Below are 24,581 nucleotides of genomic sequence, written 5' to 3' on the forward strand. Positions count from 1 at the left end.
TTTAGAAGAGAAGAGGGTGAAAGAACTTCAATGATCGATATCTTTGGACACAACGATGCGATCTCAATGAATCTACCCTCATTTTCAAGCCTGTAAAAATACCTTTGGAATAAAGAAAAATTTGAGGAATTTCACTCAGCGGATCTCTAGCAATTGACGAGTGAATATTTATTATTCATCATACTCGTCCGGAAGGGGAGGTAAAACAGAATTTCTTCAATCATCAGTATCACCCGACGTGATGGTGCGATTTCAACGAGTTAGAGCTCATTTGAAGCCCCCAAAAAATCTCTTCAAAATGAAAAAAAAATCGTCGGTTTTCACTCGGCCGATATCGAGTTATTGACGATTGAAAATTGAGTATTTGAAAGTGGAATGCGAAATAAGTGAAGATTTCTTTCTCACTAGGTAAAACAGAACCAGTGCAGTTTGTAAATGCAACCGAGCTCTCCTCATTGTTGTCTCTCCTCTCATTTTAACAATAAAAATCCCACAAACGCTCGTCCACACGCAGTCAACAATTTTCATAAGCAACAAACACAGTTAAATCCCGATAGTTGCAATAAACTCTACTAGATTCAGTGTATTTTCCGTAAACATTTTGCCATCCTCTGACATAACCTCTCTCCACCCACCGGTGTAACCTCTCCACTTCGTCGTTCAATGATATTCTTCAGCAATCAAAGGTAAGAAATCACAGAGAATAATCTAATCCTCCCAGGGGTTCCGTAACTTTTGATCCGTGGACAAAATTTCAACGACAATTTATCCATTGACAATCTTTCCACCAACAATTTCCTCCACATTCATTATTCCCGAGGTACAAAATAATCACCCACAAATTTGCCGGAGGTTTCATTCAACTTATATCCTCTTCTGATGAACCAATATTACGTGCAAAAAAGTCAAATTAAATGCAAATTTGGTAATACTGAATTAAAAACAAATTTCGTGTGAGGTAACGAGGCTATCGGTGACAATACAAATCAGCAGCGAAGTGGTAAAGTGGTTTAAGGGGAAACGGAACCCCTGCGTTTATATGAATCTCTAGAATTGTGTTTTCTCCTGCAATTATTATTTTTTATTCATTAAACTACTTCATTGACTCAACAATGCGATAATCGAGACGATAAAGTAATTGCATAGGTAGAAATTAATAATTGTAGGAGAAAACAATTCTAAGATTTGATGTAGACAAAGGGGTTCCGTCTACCCTTAAGTCGACTTATCTCTTAATTGAGTTTTTGAAGAATATCTCCGAATCCAAAGGAGGTAACGAAATTTTCGTAACAGGCTTTTTTCTAGAGCAAATTGAGTGCTACAAAAAAGGTCTTGACAAAAATTTAGCTATCTTCCCTAGATTCCGAGATATTCACTGAAAACTGGCCGATAGTCAAAATCGACTTAAACCTTTTTACCACTTCGCTACTGAAATGGGGGAACATTGTGAAGCAGTGAATTTGATTGGAATCGAAGAGAGGGTTATCGGAAACCCTCGCTACTTACGGTTCATCAGCCGACATTGTAAACACATGAAATATCGGATAATTTATCGACGGATATAATGTACCAAGAATAAATTGGCGGCCGATCAGATGTCAACAATACAATTGTCGCTGGAGAAACTGTCTTCATTTTTCTTTTCATTTGGGAATTTTGCTGCGGAAATTTTGTTGCGGATCAAGAAGCGTGTTACCCCCTCCCCCAGGTTCAATAAAAGAGAAATCCCCCTGAAGAAGTCACGATTTGTTTGACTCCAGGCGGCCGAGCCCCCAAAAACCAACATCTTCCCCCAAATAGCCTCCCCTCACGGCAATAATGAACGACCCAACGACCTTGAAACGCCCGAAACCGGGCGATGGCGAGGAAGAGCTCTTCCGCATGCAGGAGGAGTTCCTGCAGTCCCGAGAGGCGCCCTCTGCCAAAGTCATAAATTTACGCGGCAAAGCCCTCCCCCCCTCCGAGCCCCCCAAATTCAGATCAAAATTCGCGGAACGTAGGGCAATGCGCGAGAAATCAAACGTCTCGACGTCTAGATCGACGGGAGCCATGATCAACCCCTCCCTCGAGGAGAAAATCGTGGAGGATCCACTGGACCCAGCGCAGAAGGTCCCCTCGACTCCGGCGATAATCTTGGGGAACATAATCGAGAAGAAATTCGCGGGTCCCCCTGGCACCCCCAGAACCCCAACAGAGCCCTCCTCGGAGGCCACCGGCTTTCCGGAGGTCTTCCTGGTGAGAAAAACCCCGAAAACCGAAACCTCGGGCAGTCTTTTTCACCAGAACATCAAGCCCTCGCTAGAGTCCCCCATTAACTCTGCGAGAGTTCCCGGAGATAGTGAGGAATCAGGGAGTGCTCTAGTGCGCGGTCCCCTGTCCTCGGAGATCCACAAAGAGAACTTAGAGAAACTGAACAAAATGACGCAGGAGGAGATCCTCCAGGAGAAGGCTCGGCTGGAGAGTCTGCTAAGTCCAGACGTCATAAAGTTCATAAAAGCTATGAAGAACTCCTCCATGCAATCGAGAATCTCCCCGAAAGCCCCATCAGCCCCATCGGGAGTGGACCCTAATGCCCCATCGAGAATAGTTCAGAACGAGGAAGTAAAGATGGAGACAGACTCGTCAGTCCCTCCACCGCTTCCAGTCTCTAAAATCCTGGAAGAAGCCTCGGAGAACCGTTGGGTGCACATGGACGATGTGGAGCCTCCAAAGCTAGAGTGGATGAAGGACCTGGAGCCCAGCGAGTCCCCAGGTCCTTCCCCAGAGGAGCCTTACAACGCCAGATTCTCCTTCGAGGGTCTTCTCCTCCCTTTCAAAGACGATTCCATCCCGATGGACCAGGGCCTCCACCACCACGGAGAAGAGCCGGAGCGTCCCGGGTACTCCCTCCAGGAGCTCCTCCAACTGAGTCGTTCATCGACGCAACAGCAACGCTGCACCGCCCTGACGACAATCGCCAACATCATGGAGAAGAGCAGAAGTGGATGGTACGACAAGGTCTTGGAGCCCGCCCCCTTGGTAGCGTTAAACTCCAGGAACATTCTCCTCCTCCTGCGGTTCTCGATCGACGACACGTCAGTAGCTGTCGTCACAGCGGCGCTGCAAGCTCTGCGGACGTTCCTGTACAGCGAAGCTGACGAGATCTCCCTGGACAGACTCTCCAACTGGAGGTACAATGACGGAAGATGCCGAGTGCCTGATCTATCCCCGAAGACAGATGTCGAGGACTTCAGCAGCCTCAAAGATCACGAATTAGCGCAAATTGACTGTGTGTCAGCAGCTGTGAGGTCAGACATCCTCATCAGACTGAGGTACATCCTCAGTGAGATGCGGCCGACGCCTGTTGGGGTGACCGCAGCCTTGGAGGTCCTCATAAGGATCTCGAGACACTCGAAGACGACAGCTTTGAACATCGCCTGCACGCCGAACCTCTTGTCCATCATTGTAAGACACTTTGTGCCGCTGACCACTGATAGGTTGATGAACCTGGAGGACCTGAAGACAGCTTACGATGCTCCTAACGTCACAGCCCTTCGTCTCCTGAGGATTCTTGTGGAATACGGAGGAAAACCGGTGGCCGATCGTCTTCACGACCTCAAGATAGTCAACTCTTTGTTGTCTTACGTGACAAGCGAACCTGGTGAGGCAGGCCTCCGTCTGTCGATAGAGGCCCTCCGCCTCTGGAAGACTCTCCTATCCCAGGGGGTCTCCTCAGAGACAGTCGGAGGAGCGAGATTGATTCTGGGCTCCCACCTTCAACTTCTCCTAACCAATCACGATCTTCAGGCCTCTGAACTAGCTTCAGAACACGCAGCAGGACTGGTCGCAGTCGCCAATTATGAACCGACACTTCAACCGGTGCTAGCTACATTGTTAGCCAAATGGAGTACACAGTTGAGGAATCTCTCATCTCCCACTTGGAGCAGCACAAACTTAGTGTCAACCACATTAACTTCCGTGAAGGACATCTCTTCCTTCAGAACGGAATGGGTCAATAACCCCAAGATCTTTGAAGGAATAATCCTAGCTTCGAATCTCCTCAGTGGGCGGACGACAGCCCTTAGAAACCCTGAATCCCTTCCCGCTCTAGGAGTTCTAACCGAAAGAGGAGAGGTACAACCGATTGTTGCCTTCAACTCCTGCACTCTCTTCCTTTCCACTGCCATCAATCTCCTTTACAACCACTCGATGACGAACGAGTTGATGATCATCCTGAGTAATCCGTACGTCATGAAGTACCTCAGGAGACTCAGCACCAGTGACTGGTCATTGGGAAACAGCTGGTTCACCAGACCAGAGCTGTATCTCCTGACGGGACTCATCAAGGCGATGAAGGTCCTCCCAAATGGCTTGCCTCCGGTGACTGCCTTGAAGATCGGGATGAAGCTGCTGTCGACGTTACCTGCAGACGCCCCAGGACCAGCGAAGGATCTCCTGAAGCTGCTGATATCCAACGAAAGACTGAACATGGCCAATTTGTCGCAGGAGTTGAACTCTCTGAAGTTGACAGGAGATCGTGAAGAGGGCTTTCAGTTGCCGAGTGATGTTTCAGCGATCTACGAAGGGTTTATCAACCCTGGATCATGGGACCAACCAGTCCTTCCTAGGGACTGGCCCTACCTGCCCCTAGTCGCGTCCTACACGCGTCATAAAGAAGAGATCAAATGGGAGGAAACCGACACCCTGAGGATCATTACGTTGTTGAGTCTGGAGGTAGCCATGCCGGAGCTGTTCGACGACCTCTCGCCGACGTTACGGTTCTCCAGGCTGATCCTGATATACCTCTGCGACGGGATTCACTTGGATCAGAACGTCTCAGTTCTTCTGAAGAAGGTGATTCCGACCTTCTTGGCGAAATTTTACAAGCGTCTAGACTTCTCCAACGACGTTCCCGGGGTGACTTCCTTCCCGGATTTATTCGCAGCTTTGTGCGAGGGCTTCTGCGCGAATTCTTACGGAGATGATGGGTTTGCCGCGGCGGTGATGGCGTTCGTTGCGCAGAGGCATGACAAGTATTACAGGAAGATCCTGTGGTCCGAGCACGCGGGGGCTCTGAGGTACATCAGACTGACCCCGCAGACGCTTCCGATTCCTATTGAGGAGTATGTAAACCCTGGGGAGGATGATATGAGTCTTATCGAGGTGTATCTGACGGCGCTCGTCAGGGGGACGGTAAAGGAGGAGTGGAGTCCGTTGATGTACACGATCGCGGTCTATCAGTCTGGGAGGTTCTTGCGAGGGGAGGGAGGCCTGCAGAGGAGGATGAGGGAGAGGGTACGAGGGATAAAGGATAAAAAGCTTATGGAGAGGCTCCTGGAGGGGGCGAAGGTGTGATGGACATGGATTATTCTTTCGGGAGGCTTTGATCTTAAATGCGGGGGATAGCTGGGGGGAATGGAGGGTTCTCCTTGATGGGGTATTCATTTTGGAGGTGGGGAAGGATCCTCTTGGTGTAATGAAGAAGTATTTGAATATGTGAACGAGACTTTTCCTTTGACGATGTGAAATTTGGACCAGAACGTCCCAGTTCCCCTGAAGAAGGTGAGTCCGACCTTCTTGAAGAAACTTCACACGCGTCTGGACTTCTCCAACGAAATCCCCGTTTTTCGTCCGAGGGGTATCTGACGGCGGTCGTCAGGGGGGCGGTAAAGGAGGAGTGGAGCCCGTTGATGTACACGATCGCGGTCTATCAGTCTGGGAGGTTCTTGCGAGGGGAGGGAGGCCTGCAGAGGAGGATGAGGGAGAGGGTACGAGGGATAAAGGATAAAAAGCTTATGGAGAGGCTCCTGGAGGGGGCGAAGGTGTGATGGACATGGATTATTCTTTCGGGAGGCTTTGATCTTAAATGCGGGGGATAGCTGGGGGGAATGGAGGGTTCTCCTTGATGGGGTATTCATTTTGGAGGTGGGGAAGGATCCTCTTGGTGTAATGAAGAAGTATTTGAATATGTGAACGAGACTTTTCCTTTGACGATGTGAAATTTGGACCAGAACGTCCCAGTTCCCCTGAAGAAGGTGAGTCCGACCTTCTTGAAGAAACTTCACACGCGTCTGGACTTCTCCAACGAAATCCCCGTTTTTCGTCCGAGGGGTATCTGACGGCGGTCGTCAGGGGGGCGGTAAAGGAGGAGTGGAGCCCGTTGATGTACACGATCGCGGTCTATCAGTCTGGGAGGTTCTTGCGAGGGGAGGGAGGCCTGCAGAGGAGGATGAGGGAGAGGGTACGAGGGATAAAGGATAAAGAGCTCATGGAGAGGCTCTTGGAGGGGGCGAAGGTGTGATGGACATGGATTATTCTTTCGGGAGGCTTTGATCTTAAATGCGAGGGATAGCTGGGGGAATGGAGGGTTCTCCTTGATGGGGTATTGATTTTGAAAGTGGAGAAAGAACATCCTTACCCTTTGGTGTAATGAAGAAGGATTTGAAGATGTGAATGCGAATTTCTTTGATGACGTAGAATTGAAGCCTCATCTCTTTTCACCGATTAAAATCCTCAATTTGCTTTGAGAATCATGAAAATAGGTCGCTAATGAGTGGTTCTAGCGCGAAATGTTGACGAAGCTTTTTTGCAGTTGATGAAAGTCTCCGCAAAAAAGGTCTTTTGACATTTTCCTCTAGAACCACTTGTTCCCCAGATTATTTTCCACTTTGTAAAGGAGCAATTCAACTCGATTGAATGAAAATAATGGATCGCCTGGAGGCGAAAATTACTCTCGGAGTGCACCAGACAGCTATAAAAATACAATTTCCGAGAGAAAGGGATTTCCTCGAATAACAGAGTCCAGGGGTAAAATGAAAACCTCAAGTTATCAATTTCAATACCGAAATGTACATTACTTTATTTACGTATTCACATCTCACTTGAATATGTGTAAATACTGATGAAATATGGCGAGTGTATCCCTGTTTATAAACATAATAAATACAAAAAATACAAACGATATTTCTTATTCAGTATTGTTTTTCCTTCTTGATTTACAAAAATTATTTTTAAGCATGAAAAGAGGCACTAGGTGGTCGGCTCGCTCATCAGCGCTACAAGCGAGTGACTAATTGATTAATTCTGGTATGAGTTCCATGGAGGATGTCATGGGTATAGAAATTAATGAGGGAGATGTCGTGGATGGACTTGACATGTTTTTCTTCTTTTCGAATGAATGAACAAATTGAAATATTAATAAAACATAATAAATTGCAAAGTGACTTTAAATTTATATTGAATTTAAGGTGAGGTTCGTCTCGGGAAAAAATTTTGTAAAATCGCGTGGAAAATAGTATCTTTTAATTTTTTATTCTTGAAAACCGAAAAAAAAAATTCACCGGAGGCACTTCCCCTCAATGGAGACGCGACAAAATGGTACAGATCTGCATGACATCATCCATCGAATGCTCTCCACACATCATGTCAATTGACTCAACCTCATCCAAGTGATCAACATCGATATGTTCATTACGTTCATGTATTGACGTATGATAATGGCGAACACGAAATACCTAAATTCGTATCTGCTATTTCTTAGAGTAAATTGGGTTGCGCAGGAGACCGAAATGTTCACCGAGAATATCAGTGGTATTCCTTGTATACTCGTTGGAGATGACGTTATCGAAATATGTACAAGATACATATGTCACGGGGAAATGAAAATACCGAGGGGAAATGTATTCACATCGATTGAACGACAGTAATAGCGTAGGAGAGAGATGCAATCAGCGAACGGGAGAAAAATTGAGGTATAGAAAATTCCGGATTGTTTTTATATATCAGGGGAAAATGCCGCGTGACATTTTTCGCTGAATGCACCAGTGTTTCAGACAATTACGGATTAATTAGCGAGTGTTTTACACTTGTGTTTAAACATTCAAAACATTCGATTTGGAGTATTTCGGGAGTATCTCGAAAACTATTGGTTTTAGAGGGAAAAGTGATAGAGCTTTTTTGTAGCTTATGAAATTCTCTATAAAAAATGTTTTGTGACATTTTTTTCCAAACCCACTCGTTGCCGAGATATTCACACGACAATCTCAAAATTTTTACATCCACAAAATACATTTTTAATTCCTCATTCCAACAAAATTCATATTTTATCACACGTCATGAAATTCAATTCGATAATTATGAGTTTCTCCTCGAATTATCGTCGAAGAGATCAGTAGGTGATCAGTTTCAAGTCAGTCGATGTGAAATGTATTGACATCGATTGAACGAGAGTAATGGCGTAGGAGAGATACGGGATCAGGAAACGAGGAAAATTGAGGTATAGAAAATTCCGGATTCTTCTTATATATCAGAGGAAAATGTCTCATGACATTTCCCGCTGAATGCACCAGTTTTTCAGACAATTACGAATTAATCAGCGCGTGTTTTACAGTCGCGTTTGAACATTCAAAACATTCGATTTGGAGTATTTAGGGAGTATCTCGTAAACTATTGGTTTTAGAGGAAAAAGTGACAATTATTTTTTTGTAGCTGATGAAATTCTCTGCAAAAAATGTTCAGTGACATTTTTCTCTAAACCCACTCGTTGCCGAGATATTCACAAGACAATCGCCCTAAAATTTTTACATCCATAAAATACAACATTTTTAATTCTTCATTCCAACAAAATTCATATTTTGTCACACCTTAAGAAATTCAATTCAACAATAATGAATTTCCGTTCGAGTTATCGTCGAATGCCCCAGTTTTTCAGACAATTGCGAGTGTTTTACAGTTATATTTGAACATTCAAAACATTCGATGTAGAGTATTTCGTGAATATCTCGAAAAATCTCAGACTTAAAGGAAAAAGTGACAATTGTTTTTTGTAGCTTATGAAATTCTCTGCAAAAAATGTTTAGTGACATTTTTCTCTAAACCCACTCGTTGCCGAGATATTCACAAGACAATTTCCCTAAAATTTGTACCTCCATAAAATACAACATTTACAATTCCTCATTCCACCAAAATTGATATTTGCTCACACACCGTGAAATTCAGTACAATAGTAATTATTTTTCGGCCAAATTATCATCGACACGATCCCCAATCCGCAGCGGAGCAGCCGAAAAGCTCGAAGAAAAACAGAGAACGTGACGCTCAAGTGAACTTCCACCACTGATTTTCAAACATAAAGATCTTGTCACCGGACTCTGGTGTCAGAGGCTCATTCACCAAATGCTAAGACTCGATTCCGAGTTTCCGATATGTCTCCTTGTCCACTGTAACCAGCCTGCCCTCGACACTCGAGCAGTCGAGCTCGATGCAGTGCAATCTCGAGCCCCATTCGCAGTGGCTGTGGTCGTCGGGCTTGTAATACTTGATCTGGAGGCAGGTGGTGAGGTAGCCAGAGGCCAGGACCCGCATTGCAATCGGTAACTCCTCGCGATGGCCACGTGTGCACGGTGTCACGTCCTTTGTGCTGTAATACGCGCTGTAAGCGCAAGCTGTGCCGTCACGCGCACGTTCTATCGCCTCAACTGGTTTTCCACCAATGCTGAGGGATCTGAAAAACGAAAATAGCTCGTGGTGATTGTTAATCAGGCTTGACGACAGATTTGTTCGAAACATAACTGCGCTGTTGAAAATTTCCTGAAATTTCAGTCAGTGTCATCTGAATTTTCGATGTTGTGAGGTTGCATTCAATTTCAAATGAAAGTGTTCACTAAATTTTGCATTCCTCTTGAAAATTCAAGAAAATTGGGTTTTTCATGTTGAATAATCATTGATTGTTCAATGAAAGCCTGAATTTCCAAACTCATCGTGAAAGGTGAACATCGCATACAATTCAATTTTCAATAGATTGAGAATTTAAAACAGTTGTTGCCTGCATTTTCAAAATTTTCAAGGTTTTTCAGCGCCGTATGGACCTGGACAGCGACAATTACGTGAATATTCAATAAAGTTTCGTATAACTTTGTCGTTGTTAAAAGTTTCAAGCTTTTTTACTTGAATTTTCAAGAGTAATTTTCTAACAGTGTTATGGGGGAAACAAAAAATGCGGTAATGGCTTTCTTCGTTATTCTTTTGAGGCTCTTGATATTATAAAAAACCAAATCGATGTCTGGTGATGAAAATTTGGTACTCGAAATTAAGACTCCAAAATTAAGGGTCATAAGGGTAAAATAAGGGTCATGAGGGTCAGAATAAGGGTCACGAGGATCTGAATAAAGTTGAAAAGGTCTAGATTAAGGGTTACAAGAGTCAAATTAAGGGTCATATGCGTCAGATTAAGGGTCTACATAAGGGTCAAAAAATCAGAAATGAATTTGCTCATGAATTTGCTTGAATTCTATCTACAACTTGAAATTTATCGAGACACCCGAGAAAGACGTGTTCAGTATATAGCTACAATGATCCAAAATTTCTGATTTTTATCTACAAATTTCACCGTATTTATGTTGAATTTTCTAAAAAGTAATCACCAAAAACCCAAGCTGTCGGACTCATACACACAGACGTGACCCTAAAAACATCACTTCTTCACGTTTCATAATATTCTAGACCATTTGCAATAAAAATTAGAACATCCAAAAGTGGGTCAAAAACAAGGCTTCCCTTCGGAAGTAAAAAGTGTCTCCATAAAAAATTCACTCTTTGAAATGTTTACATTCTCCTCCACTCACATCTAAATTTCCTCAAAATATGATAAATCACATGCGAATATAGCTTCATTACCTCCGAAAACTCGCGAACGTAAGTGAAGTGAGTTTTATCCACAGGTATCTCTCCCCGAAAAATTACCATAAAATCAATGGTGCCGCCAGACCGAAATATTCATCAAAAATTTCCACTATTATCCCTGAATTTGCATGAGAAGCCCCGGATATCATTCATATCCAGCGATGCGCATTACAGTTAGCACGTACCGATGCACCGCAAATCGATGGGAACTATGTGACGAGTGAGTTTCCTCCTCTGACAATTCATTTTCCAACTTTATTGCATCCTCCAGGGATAGTATCACGGCCCACCAAGCTTTCTACGTAATGTCCGCATATTTGTCGAAGAACATCCGCCGGAAATTGCACCATTGGCCCGGCTACCAGAGAATTTATTGCCCCTTCATTCGACCGAATATGGATATTATGTTCCGAGATTTGTGTGATTATTTTGAGAATGAGTGGGTTTAGGCGAACATGTAAAAAGCACTTTTTGTAGAGAATTTTATTGGCTACAAAAAGTGATTTGTCACATTTTTTCGTAAAGCTAGTCATTATGCAGATAATCGCACAGTTAATGGGGGTGAAATTTCGCTATAGTTATTTTTTTGGGTAATTATTTTCTTATTACTTGGGAAATGAGTGAATTTTGGCAGAACGTGATACAAAGTGTTCTTTACACGGAGAGTAATGTTCCGTAAAAATTACGGAACTCACAATTCGCTCACCGATTACGAAATCGACTCAGAAAATTTAAGTGACGGTATCGTAATTTTTCACGGGAGATTCAGATAAAAATTACGGAACGCTCCGGAAAAATTCCGTGACAGTTCCGTAAAATTTCCTACCATCACGTTTCGCTCCGGAATTACGGAAAAGATACGTAATTTTTATTGAATATTTTTCTCCGTGTAACATTCCGAGTTGAAAAAATTCTATTTTAAGGATATCCAAGTACTTAGGCTATTTTTTCTCCAGTGAAATGGGTTCCTACTTTTGTAGTGAAACATCAAAGCTTTTATTTGAGCCCCATTTAATCCTCTGTTTACGAATTTTACCATGATTTTATTATTTAAGTTTTGCAAGTCTGAATTTGAATCTCGATTTTGAAGCGTTAGAAAACATTTAAAAAATTTGGAAAAAAAATTAGAAAGTTTACTTGTGGAGAAAGATTAATGAAATAATTTAAAAATCGCAATTTTTAAAATTACGAGCATTTTCTATCAACAATTTATAAACAATCAGTTTTCCAGCAAAAAAATAATTTCTTCGGAATCGTAAAAAATGTTTCCCGAAAATTTCCCGAAAGTTTAAACGACTTCAATCATTTATTTATAAACAATGAATTTGTGCAGTCTACGAAATTGTAAAAGATCGGCTACTCTTAATTGAATAAATTCATGAATTTTTACCAATGCCCGCAATGAATTGCGAACACGTGGCTCTCGATCCCGCGCAAAGTTTCAAATACCTGAAAAGCCCATTTACTTGCATTTATTGACATTCTCATTATTTGCACAATGAAAAAAAGTTTAAGTATTTGTTTGTAGGTCACCCCGAGAAATAATTTCCAGAGCCAATGCTCCGAGCAATTTTCCCCCCGCGATAACCAATTTTCAACTTCAATTATATAAACACGCGATGCAACATCTGCACGAGTTTCGACAGCAGTCGATACCTCCGAAATCGTTGCAAGTTTTACGAGCGACGTGTGATGCACTCTTTGAGAAAGCGAAGGAGGATGATCGTTGATGAATATCGTGGGCGGCGGACACGTGGTGGTTACGATCAAATGCACTCTCTTGTGGGTCATCTCCAAGTCTGATCGATATTCAACGGTTGTATCAACACTTTGTCTATGACTGGACATTATGATGTAATTTATTCATAGGAAAAAAAAGAGAAACAATTTTTCTCTCTATTTCTGTGATAGCGGCATTTTTGGCCCGTAAGGTCGGAGTGCAATTGACTTCGGATGATTTCATGAATGTGGGGGAATCGTGAGGGTCCAGGGAGAGAAATATTCAATAAAATTTACCTATCTTTTCCGTAATTCCGGAGCGAAATGTGGTTGTAGGAAATTTTACGGACCTGTCACGGAATTTTTTCAGAGCTTTCCGAAATTTTTATCTGAATCTCCTGTGAAAAATTACGATACCGTCACTTAAATTTCCTGAGTCGATTCCGTAATCGGTGAGCGAATTGTAAGTTCCGTAATTTTTACTGAACATTTCTCTCCGTGTCAAATCGTCTGGACAAATCAATGAATCAGATCAGAAAGACTAAATAGAGACGATAGGTTTGAGACTGAGTTTATGGAATTGAGGTGGGATGTACGGAGAGAAATTTTCGATAAAAATTATCCTACCATTCTATAAAAGTGTATCATGAGTCATCGTTTCCTCATTTCTATCCCGAAATTTAATAAAAATTAATATATGATGATCAAATTTTATTCTACGTTAGAGAAATTTTATCCTGATGAAAATAAAAATTACCGTTCCAGTAGAGTAAAAATTACTGTACCGGTACCTTAAAATTTACCAACGGTTCTAGAATTTTGGTTTTTATCTACATAAAAATTATTGGACTGGAAGGGTAAAGTTTATTATGCGGCAGGATAAAATTTCTCTAACGTAGAATAAAATTTGATCATCATATATTAATTTTGACTAAATTTCAGGATAGAAATGAGGAAACGATGACTCACGATACACTTTTATAAAACGGTCGGATACTTTTTATCAAAAATTTCTCTCCGTGTATGAGAAGCGTTTGGAGCGAGTGACAGTTTGGAAAATGAGAATGTTTATGCGAGGTGGAGGTTTTGAGGGATGCGTGGGGCCTGGGAACGGAATTTAAGAGATTATTGTGGGTGACAAAGAGTATACAGAATGAGTATAGATGTGAGTGAGAGAGTGCTAGGTAACGAAGGAAGAAATTAGAGTATTCTGAGACGAGAGAGTTTGGGAATGAGTCAGTGATCGATGAGGAGAGCTAGATCGCGATTGAGCTCTCCTCATCGATAAGATCGAGAGCAATTCTGCCCATTACCGATACCCAAAGTCTACGTGACTTTTATTCCTATGGTTTTATATTTTCTCCCGTCATGTTTACAAGGAGTTGCCAATGTCGACGGATTTTTCTTTGAATTGAAAACAATACAGCGAATTTCAAGGATTTCCCATCTCCCGGGAGGGAACTGTTTGGTTGAATATCTCTATGAACCCCGCATACCATTTTTATTACCTCTCTTTCTTATGTTCCCAAGGATAAACGATTCAATAAGGCCTCGTGGGGGTTTCTCGGAAAATATGTTGTCGGCTTGAGAGAGCCAGACAAGCGGAATGATTTTCAAATTTACATAGACTCCCGTGGGGTTTCTTCTTTCTAGTTAAATCACGTGGAATATTCGTAAGATTCTCAATTTGAGAATTCCCCTCAACTGTTCATGATGAAGAGATATCAGTCGATTTTAAAGATTTAAAAAGTTGGTCGAGCCTTATTAAATTGAAATCAACTTGAGAAATATTCATATTGAGGAGTTTGAGCTTGAAATTTTCATATTGAAGACGTTGAACTTGATACAAGGGAATCTAATATATTTCTCTGAAATAAAATGTTTGTCGTGATCATCAGAAATATCCCGAGAAGAACTGTTGGCAGGAAAAAATATAATCTATTGTACGACAACATTTTCCTCTGAATTTTCCGTGCCACATCCTGGAAATTTTTATCGTGTTTAATTTCCACATAAATTTCAGAAAATCTTGTCATTGAAAAATCAAATATTCCATTAATTTTCCGGTCAAATGATCTGAAAATCAATAAAATACTTGATTTTTCAGTGAAATTATTCCGTGAAAATTCAGAAAAATCAGGAAAATTCAGGGAAAAGTTGGAAATTCATGTCATTTTATTTCTGAATATTCATGTTCCATTGAAAATTCAATGAAGCTGTGACATTTCCATCTCCCTTCCACAGAAAACTCATGAATTTCTTCGAATTCTACCTAAAACTTGAAATTTCATAACCATTTTCCTCTAAATTCGATGCAATGTCACTCTCATGAGAATTACCATCATATTTTCCGTGAAATTAAAAAAATTGCTAACAGTGTTCAACTAAATATCAACCTCACAGGTATCTGCAACGAATTCCGAGTCTGATTCAAACTTCGCGCAGTTAATTAACGCCCGACGGGCATGTTCCTGTACATTTGGGCATATCTCCTAAATAATGAGTACAACCGACCATTATAGAGATTATTAGCCCAGCTTAAATAGCTGGGGGAATGGATATAAACGAGCTGGAGTGAAACTTCTGTCTCGGTGATCATCAGCAGTAGTAACTCCACGCGTTGAGGCGGACGCGGGAGGTATCAGCGTTGCATTCTCAGTAATGAGGGGGAGTTTGATACCTCTGGGATATTTATCGTCTTTCATCAGAGACTGTCTTTGATGTTTTAATGCCATCAGATATGAACAACGAAACTTTTGGAGTTGGAAATTAAAGGGACGGAAGTAAAAATTAAAAATTAAAAATTAAAAAATTTTGCTTCCGAATGGAAGCTTTGTAATCGTTCAAATTAAATTTTGGATTTCTTGTGTTACATCGGCCCAGTGTAATCCAAAAATATAGTACCAATCGCCATTAATTAAATTTTAATTCATCTATTAGTTTTTTATTTAGTTTGATTGAAAGCGATGGCAGTAATCGTTTTGATTTATTCGAAATTTTTCAATAATTTTGAATTTTTTGAAAGTACGAAATAACTGTATACATTACAAGAGCAATTTCCCATTTGTTTATTTTAAATGGGACATCATCTGTGCGTCTGGTGAATTAATTCCTCTCATTATTATGGATTGGCGTGAATAATCAATGAATATTCTCCAGAATATTCTTGTTGGGATGATCTTTTACTTTGCTTTTGAGAAAGAGGAGAATTTCAAAATTAACAAAACGTCCCAGTAATTTTTTTGATTGAATTCAGTAGCGAAGTGGTAAAACGGTATAAGTCAATTTTGACTATCGACCTGTTCTTAATAAATATCTCGGAATCTGAGGGAGATAGCAAAATTTTTTTTATAATCTTTTTTGTAGAGCCGATTGAAAATTTCGCTATCTTTATTAACATTTTATCGAAGGGCTGAGGGGAGAGATAGAATCATAAAGAAGACAATCGATTGTATAGAAGAAAATCGATAATGAGAATAATGATGCTGATAACATTCAACTAATTTGAAAATCTGAAAAAATTAGGTAAAAGAAAATCTTATTCAATTTAATAAAAAGGAATAAACAATGAATTATACATGATAGAAGGAAATCATGTGCGATAATATTAAATATTAATAAAAATAACTATATAATATTAAATATTAATAAAAATAACTATACGATGTGCAATACAAGAGCCACTTCCCACTTGTTTCGGATTTTAAAAATGTTTTCTGACGGATCAATATCGAGATTCAAATTGAGAACTGTAACGTTTGAATAATAAAATCATTGTAAAACTTGTGCTGTTCGACTACAAAAGTAGAAAAGCATTTCACTGGAGAAAAAATAGCCAGAGCACTTGGATATCCCTAACAAAATTTTTTACGAAACCCCAATTGTCTCAACAACGGCTGATTTTAGGAGAAAACCTCAATACATTTTCTAAAGAAAATTTTCTCCTCCCCAAAAACATCTTCTGCACATTTTCCCCCAGAACAACTCGTACAGAGATAATTCTCCTTGTCAACAACTCCAGCGAGTTATAAGCCAATTCGAAAACTTGAAAATCTGGAACACGCCCACATGATCCTCCCCACAAAACCCAATCGCCAAGTCCCTAATGGTGTCCACAATTCTCCGCAAACTCATGAGAGGAAAAATTTGAGCAGCATAATCTTGGGTCACAGCCAAATCCCGGAATAACAATAATAGTATCTCGACGCATGACCTTCGCGGAGTTATAGCACACGGTTGAAGGTGCACGGGGAACGTTGGGCCTGCACTGGATAGGTCATAAGTTCACTTTTAACCAGCTGTTACTGTTCTCGCGACTATCCATTCCCATCAGTGCAATACTCGCTGCGGATCCGCTGCTCAATGTTTACGAGGTGAGATTGTGGGACGTGTTGAGCGTGAACGTGCATTTGTACTGGGTTTTTGCATTTCAAACTCGCTGATCGCGTGATTTCATCGTTTTGTTAACGAGATTTTTCTGTAGTTTTGTGTTTTTAGGGGATTACTCCAGGCGTTTTGTTCTATATTTTATTCTGTTTTAGTTCTCACTGAATTTTGGTCTTTTTTTTGGATTTGTTTTTTGTGTTTTCGTTAGGGTTTTTTGGTGAAAATGGAATCCTTTTGGTAATGAGTGGTTGTGGGGGAAAATGTTGGGGGATTTTTGCGTGAGGAATTTTATTCTCTACAAAAATAATTCTCGGGAAAATACGAAATCGCCAAAATTAACTAATTAGTGTTCTTTCGAGGCGCAGAAATTTCGAATGTAATTCGTTGATTTTCATTCTTGTTTTACTGAGTAACTCCCGAAACTTTTGAATTAATCATGCGCGAGTTTCCACTAGCAAAAAATGATGAAAAAAGTCCATGAATTTTTATTAGTTTTTATGTACTAAAGTTCCCAGGAGTGAGGTCACGGCAGCAAAAAATCTACTAAATTATTATTTTTTTCAATATTTAGGGGATTTATAAATTTAATTCTCTACAAAAATAATTCTCCAGAAAATACAAAATCCCCAAAATTAACTAATTTATTTGTTCTTTCCAATTGGAGAAATTTCAAACGCAATTCCATTCGTTGATCTTGATTACTGTTTCACTAATGAGCAGCTCCCGAAACTTTTGAATTAATCATGCGAGGTTCTATGAGCATTTGAATTAGTAGTCACATTAATTAAGTATTTCTTCGACCTGTAAAAACAAAAGTTGATAAAGAAAATTCCTGAATCTTTACTAGTTTTTGCTAGGATCCCCCGGAGTGAGTTTACGACAGCAAAAAATCTACTAATAAATTTCGACTTAGTGCCAAGGTGAAGATTAACGGGCGCAAGAAACAAATCTCCTAAATCTCCAGCGAAAATTCCAGGCTCTTGCCCAAAATTAGGTAGACCTCGCGTAATAACAGCGTCATTCCAATGATTTAAGAGGATATAGTAAATCCCATGAGAGTGACATTGATACGAATTTTAGTGGGAGTGAGTTGGAAATTTCACAACTTGATTGAATTTTCAGTAAAACATGAATATTCAGAAATAAAATGACAGAAATTTTCAGTTTTTCCCTGAATTTTCTGAATTTCCACAGAATAATTGAACTGAAAAATCAAGTATTTTATTGATTTCCAGATCATTTGAACACAGAATCAGTGGGATATTTGATTTTTCAATAAAGAAATTTCCTGGAATTTCAATGGAACTTGAACACGATAAAAATTTCCAGAATTTGGCACGAAACATTCAGACGAGAATTTTTCCCATCCGAATTTCAGCCAATAGAATTCCACTATTCGACTGTTATTTTATGTTGTTCACTCGCTATTCAACTGATAATTTTTGATAATTCAACCGGTAATTTTTCATGTTGATATATATATGAAAAAAAAAGATTTCCTGGTCGAGTGAGTCTCTCATTGAAACTGACAGATGGATTTCGTCTCATAGTGCAATTTTCTTGGCCGAAATTTGAATGGAAAAATTCTCTTCCGAATCCCACTCAAGTGTCAAACTCAATCACGTATTTCCCCCGAGGTTTCCTGCATACAACCGAACTCGTCAGGTTTTTCAGGAACAACTTGACCCCTTCGTTTGTTTGCAACGAACCTATCAGGAAATCCACACAGAGAGAAAAATTCAATAAAAATTGCCAGAAAAAAAAACGTAAAAATTACGTTTCGAAACGTAATCCATGAGCGAAGTAAAATTCAATAAAAAGTGTGAGTCGGAGCTGAAATTGTACGAATCGCCACGTAAATTCGACGATTTGTTCCGTCAAAATTAACCACCCGCCTGATGACTCACCGCTGTGGGGACAACAAGTCGTTCTGTACATTTTCACCAACGATTGAGAAGTTTTTCGGAACTGAACGTAGAAATAACTCACCAGCTTCATAAAAATTGTTGAACGTTCAAGAATTTTTGATTTTGGAGGCACAATAAGTCGGGAAGTTTCTGTAAGAATTTACTTCTTCGGGAAAAATTACGCGACAATTTCGTACTTTGTTCGGTGATGAGTCTGAAAATTCACTGCACTGAGAAAAATTTCAATGGTAATTTTAACAACAAGGAAATTGTCAAAGAAATTATATTTACAGTAACAATAAACTTTGTAGATTAAACTAGGATTCATCGTTCGATTTACTATGTCAAATAGTGTCATCCACATTATGATGTCATTTTCACTTTAATGTAATAGTTGAATCTACAATATTTATTGTTACCGTAACTATTATTATTTTGACAATTCCCTTGTAGTTGAAATTACCATTGAAATTCCTCTCAGTGTGAACGTTTCAGATTTCTTCTCTTCCATTCCTATAAAAATTGCCGGAAAACGATTCCCCATTGTGGATTACATGAATTGTTCCGTAATTATTACTGAATATTTCTCTTCGTGCGGTGTAAATTGATTCCAAACCTCATGCAACACGATCCCGTGACGCTGACAGAGTTCAAATGATCTAATAAATTCGAGGGATTTGGTGAGGGTCGAATCACAATCCAGGATGATCGATAGTGTGTAAATAATTGATAATTACACAGCTGTATACCTACTGCAACAGTTGCGGGGGTTTGAAGCTGATGTCCAGTCTGTACGTGGACTCGCAGCTGAGTTTCACTGTCTTCAGCTGTCTGAATCTCGCTGAGGTCTCCATCTTGCAGAAGACGGGACCGGCTCCAGGCTCCTTCCTGACGGACAGCGTCACCCGAAAATGACCATCAGCATCCATCTAACATCTCACACGAGAATAATGGCTTGAGTTAATGATCACTTGTCAGGGGTTCGCGGATTTCGCGCTCGAACGGAAGTCAATTTTCTCGGGAAACCTGCGTCATCGGCGTCGGGACGCTCACTGCGGCACGTCGCAACGGCACGCGTGCTTGGATACAACTGCGCAACTTCTCCTCGCGCAACTCTATTTTTTGTGGATCTCGTTGACGAGATTTCTCAAATTTTGCAGGATTGTTTCGGTATTGAAGAGGTGAAACTGACTTTTGTTTGTATTAATTTATATTTTATGTAGTCATATTTTCAAGGAAGTTGGACCTTTGTTATCAATCTTGACTGGTGACGACTGCAGTTGACTTTGAGTGATTTCATGAATTTGGGGGAATCGTAAGGGTCAAATCGTCTGGACGCCAAAAGACTAAATAGAGACGATAGCTTTGAGATTGAGATGAGGTTGAGTCAATTGACATTATGTGTGGAGAGCATTCGATGGAGGATGTCATGCGGATCTGTACCATTTTGTCGCGTCTCCATTGAGGGGAAGTGCCTCCGGTGATTTTTTTTTTCGGTTTTCAAGAATAAAAAATTAAAAGATACTATTTTCCGCGCGATTTTACCTCAGGAATCTGATTTTTTCGGTCAACATTGTCTCCGGCCACTCAAAATTAGGGATTTAATTTTTTTTTAATCGAAAAGTCGATTTAACGAAAATCCTTTGGATTGTCCCGCCGCCCGGCCGAGCGATTTAACCGCTTCGGCCACCGTCGCCGATGATTTTATATTTTATCCAGTTATATTTCCAATTAAGGTTGATCATCATTTGTCATCAATCCTGGATTTTGACAGAAATAAAAATGACCTTCTCCTCTGACAATTCATTCCAATTTCAAAATTGATTATAGATTCACGTCGAACAACTCCAGTCTCACGTTCTAGCAGCTTAATAATTTCGAGTTAATGGCCAGTTGAGAATATCCTTTGTACTCCACGATCTATAAAGACCCTCAGCGAAGGGTAACGCCGCGCACATCGAGGATTAGCGTTATCAACTACAAGCACCCTCGTTATGTTTTCATTCCACGTCGCCCGGAGCATTCCCTCGCACCTTTGACATCCGGAATTCCTTTAAGTGCATTGACGAAACACCGACATAATTAATGGAAAATCCTTGACCCACACTATTCACATTTCGAAAAATAACTCGTTAAAGAGGGGGCGCAACACCAATCCACTCCCACATGTTTGCCTGTAATTTTTTCATTTCGCTCGCACACTTCCCCGAAAGCGACAGCTTAATCTCACAGGGATACTGCCCTGTTTATTTGATTCTCTCCACTGCACTGCGGAAAAAACGAACGGTTTAATGGGTTCTGAGAGAATGAAATAAAAGTGTCCGAGTTTTCATTCGAAATGCTCTGCAATTGAGATGTGAGGTGGGAATTTTAGTTGAAGCTAGTTTTGTTGAGCACATGATTTTTTTTCTCTCTTTTCCCGCCTCCTGTAGACCAAAATGAGAGCTACATACGTAAAAAGCTTCTCATGAAAATTTTATCGCTTGAAACTCCTAGTCAGCAGAAATAAATGTCGAGTAAAATTGACGTATTCTCCCTAAATATTCCTGACATCAGCCCGAAGATAAAATATTTATTTCCAATTAACAAACAGCGGACCTGTTCTCACAGAGCCCACATGATTAAGGCCTCCACCCCAGTACGAAAACAAAACTAAAAAAAATCGAGACAAGAGATCTAAATTCAACTTGAATAGCAACAAGTTTCCAAGTACAGCGATCGATATTACGTCTATGTGTATGAACGAGAGCAAGCGCTCATTACAATGGCTCTAAAAAAAGTACAGTGGAGCAATGATTCAATAATAAAGTGGTAAAACATAGCAGAACGAAAAAATCGATTTCGCACGGTCTCCTTAATTCCTCAGTTCTCCCCTACACGAGTCATCGTACGAAAAAAAATGTTAAAAGATCTCTTTTGTCGACGAGAAAATTTCCCCCAAAAAAAAAGTCTTTTGACATTTTCCCCAAATTCATTAATTAGCCAGGTAATTCCATTTATTACCCGATAAGTACAAATTATTGTAAAAATTATTGAGAATTTACTCCTGAATTTTAGCGAAAACTACAATATTTTCGTGAAATTTTTCAACATTTTTATTTAAAACAAAAATAATTTTTTTCGTGACAAATTTCACAGAAACATCGCAATTTTCACTAAAATCTCAAAGATACTTTCATCTCCACACGTCATAAAACACCCCCAAACCAGCATCATTAGTAGAACTAAAATTCACAGTATACATTTGCTCGAGTTAAATACCTAATCCCATAACTCCTATTTTCGTTCATTGATTCCCCTCGCTCTAAATTTATTTCTTCAATTTCCTCAAGACATTCCACTGCACTCAAACTTTAAATTGCCTGCGGACCTGTAACGAGTGTCGCGTTACATAGCGCTTTATTTATCTGTGAATGGAGGTAAGATGAGAATGGGACGAGAGTTTATTATCCAAGATAAATAATTTCATCAGCGGAGTAAAATGCAATTATCCCCGGACGCGCAGAATTACGTAATTGGGTTGATGATCATGTTATATGATGACATTTTTGTTTGGCGGCATTCGGTGTTATGGGATTAACGGTAATTTTCCGGTTCAGTGGGGTGGAGCACAGGTGAGATAATGATTATTCGCAGCATAATTTTCCAATTAAAACCACTTTTTACTGGTTTTTATGGATTTAAATTTTCGGGCATTTTTTTTGCGACCTATATTTAATCCGTGATTTAATTTAGGTGAGGACCAATTTTTAGGCGGTGACCAATATTCAAGACGTGACTTATATTTTGGTGAGAATCAATTCTTAGGCACTGACCTACATTTCGTTGGTGACTACATCCAGATGGCAATCCATATTCAGGTAATGACTTATATTTAGGGTGTCACATGCATTTAGATGAGGACCAATTTTTAGGCCCTGACCTATATTCAGTCCTATATTTAGATAGCGATCTGTAGATCGCTGTACATTTAGCGGTGACTTGATGGAGGTGGAACCAATGTGAATGTGGAGACCAACATTCAAGCCGTGACCGATGTAACGACGATGACCTACATTTAGGTCAGGATCAATTTTTAGGTATCGGCCAATATTCAACACGAGATCTATATTTGAGTGGCTTCCCGATTTAAGGGTTGATCTACATTTAGACTGATATTTAGGAAGCGACCAATATTTAGTCCGTCATTATCATCAAACTTGGTTATTGTCGGATGAAAAACCAAATGTCCGAAGGATATTGACAGGCCTCCCGACGTGTCCGCACCTCCATCGATCCGCCAAATAATCGATGCAGCCGTCTCCACAACAATCGAATGCCATAAAAAATATCTCTCCACACCCCATCTGTCCATACCCTAGTCATCAATTTCCCCACTTCCTCAAACATTCAACACGCGATGTAACTGCCCGAATATGGTCTTGAGTATCTCCGACGCCACATTTAAGCCATGACGAATATAAAGGCGATGACCTATTCCGTAAATGCGGACCACTTTGTATGTGGCGACCAATATTCAAGACGAGACCTATATTTGAGTGGCTCCCTAATTTAGGGGATGACCTGTAATTATGCGAGGACCAATATTTAGGCGGTGACCAATATTCAAGCCATGACCTGTATATTACTGGCTTCCCGATTAAGAGGGTATCCCACATTTATGCGGGGACCAATATTTAAGTGGCGACCAATATTTAGTCCTTCATCATCAACAAAATTGGCCATCGTCGGATGAAAAATCAAATATCCGAGGGACATTGACAGGCCTCCCGACGTGTCCTCACCTCCATCGATCCCCGAAATAATCGATGCAGCCGTCCCCATAACAATCGAATCCCATTAAAAATATCTCTCTACACCCCATCAGCCCATACCCTAGTGATCAAATTCCCCACCCTCTCAGGCATTCAACAACTTATAAATAAATCTGTGAACCTGGCATAAATTCAACACGCGATGTACCTGACCAATATGGTCTTGAGTATCCCCCGACGCCCACAATCCCACCCCTTCCTCACACGCAGCAACTACAGCCCTTAAACAGTGGGTATAGCAGCTAACCTAGCGCAAAATGAAGAAGGAAAAACAAATGTGGTGGGAAATACGAGGGAGGGAGGAGTAATTGGTGGTGATAGCATTGCGGTCAGCTGCTGGGCATAAGCAGGTCAGTGGAACATTCTCGATTCAACTGGGGTTGTGTTGACGTGGTTCGTCTGAAACTTCAGGCGTAGTTGAAATTATAAATTATTTATAATTGTAGACAGCCACGATGTCGTGGGACGGATAATTTGACAGCACCATTAATGCCTGGTGATCGATTTGGCCAATGGTTTTGATGTCCACGGAGTATTTTTTTTAATTTTTTCAATTATTATTGTTTTTTGTTAGGGGAGGGAGTCAAAATTGAAAACCACTTTATGGAAAAATCTGGCTAAAGAATTTTCAGTGATTTTTCATGTTCATTTTTCTTTGAAAATTCCAAAATGGAAATGGAAAATTCCAAAATTTTGGTCCTAAACAAAAAACGAACTTTCGTTTTTGGTGAATTTATCGAAATTTATGGGAGATGGTGAAATTGTTGTGAGAGCATTTTTTGTAGAGAATTTGATTAGCTGCAAAAAGAGTTCATATGAAAATTTACGTATTGCATTTGGATTCGGAGATATTCACGAATAAACGAGATCGAAGTGAAACTGGCGCCTGAAAGTCGAGTCTGCAAAGGCCATTCAGTTATTGGAGTCATGCAGGGGTGATTAAATGCTCAGTGATTGTGGTATATGATGTATGTTTCAAAAGTCCTTGGATCATGTGACTCGATTTTCCCATGAGTTTTATCTGGAAAATGACTCCATCACGTGACTATAGCACCATTTCCGGAGAATTGTTGAGGGTAACAATTAGATGGAGTGG

General features: G+C 40.3%; 2 protein-coding genes across 3 annotated transcripts; one reads left to right on the top strand and one right to left on the bottom strand.

Annotated features, from left to right (window-relative positions):
* Positions 1-441: 441 nt before the first annotated feature.
* Positions 442-6,931, top strand: LOC107040675 (RNA polymerase II-associated protein 1). Of its 2 annotated transcripts, XM_015260867.2 has the most exons (3): positions 442-686; positions 1,761-5,178; positions 5,652-6,931. In XM_015260867.2, exons 2-3 carry the CDS (start codon positions 1,819-1,821, stop codon positions 5,805-5,807), a joined length of 3,516 nt encoding a protein of 1,171 aa, XP_015116353.1. In that variant the 5' UTR covers positions 442-686; positions 1,761-1,818; the 3' UTR covers positions 5,808-6,931. The 2 variants fall into 2 exon arrangements, with proteins under 2 accessions (XP_015116353.1, XP_015116352.1); XM_015260866.1 differs by having other exon boundaries at positions 1,761-5,740.
* LOC107040676 (CB1 cannabinoid receptor-interacting protein 1) lies at positions 6,812-19,740 on the bottom strand. The gene is made up of 2 exons (XM_015260869.2): positions 19,425-19,740; positions 6,812-9,481 (listed from the first exon to the last, which is right to left on the bottom strand). Exons 1-2 carry the CDS (start codon positions 19,598-19,600, stop codon positions 9,157-9,159), a joined length of 501 nt encoding a protein of 166 aa, XP_015116355.1. The 5' UTR covers positions 19,601-19,740; the 3' UTR covers positions 6,812-9,156.
* Positions 19,741-24,581: the final 4,841 nt, after the last annotated feature.

Source organism: Diachasma alloeum, unplaced genomic scaffold (assembly GCF_001412515.2).
Source record: "Diachasma alloeum isolate Michigan unplaced genomic scaffold, Dall2.0 Dall_scaffold_00339, whole genome shotgun sequence".
Lineage (NCBI taxonomy): Eukaryota > Metazoa > Arthropoda > Insecta > Hymenoptera > Braconidae > Diachasma > Diachasma alloeum.

Bases quoted from the DNA above. Each gene is read 5' to 3' on its own strand.
- LOC107040676 (XM_015260869.2), bottom strand. From the start codon at position 19,600: ATGGATGCTGATGGTCATTTTCGGGTGACGCTGTCCGTCAGGAAGGAG. The intron at 9,482-19,424 runs GTAGGTATACAG...TTCGTTTTTCAG, and splicing joins AAACCCCCGCAACTGTTGCA to ATCCCTCAGCATTGGTGGAA.
- LOC107040675 (XM_015260867.2), top strand. From the start codon at position 1,819: ATGAACGACCCAACGACCTTGAAACGCCCGAAACCGGGCGATGGCGAG. The intron at 5,179-5,651 runs GAGGAGTGGAGT...GGGGCGGTAAAG, and splicing joins TCGTCAGGGGGACGGTAAAG to GAGGAGTGGAGCCCGTTGAT.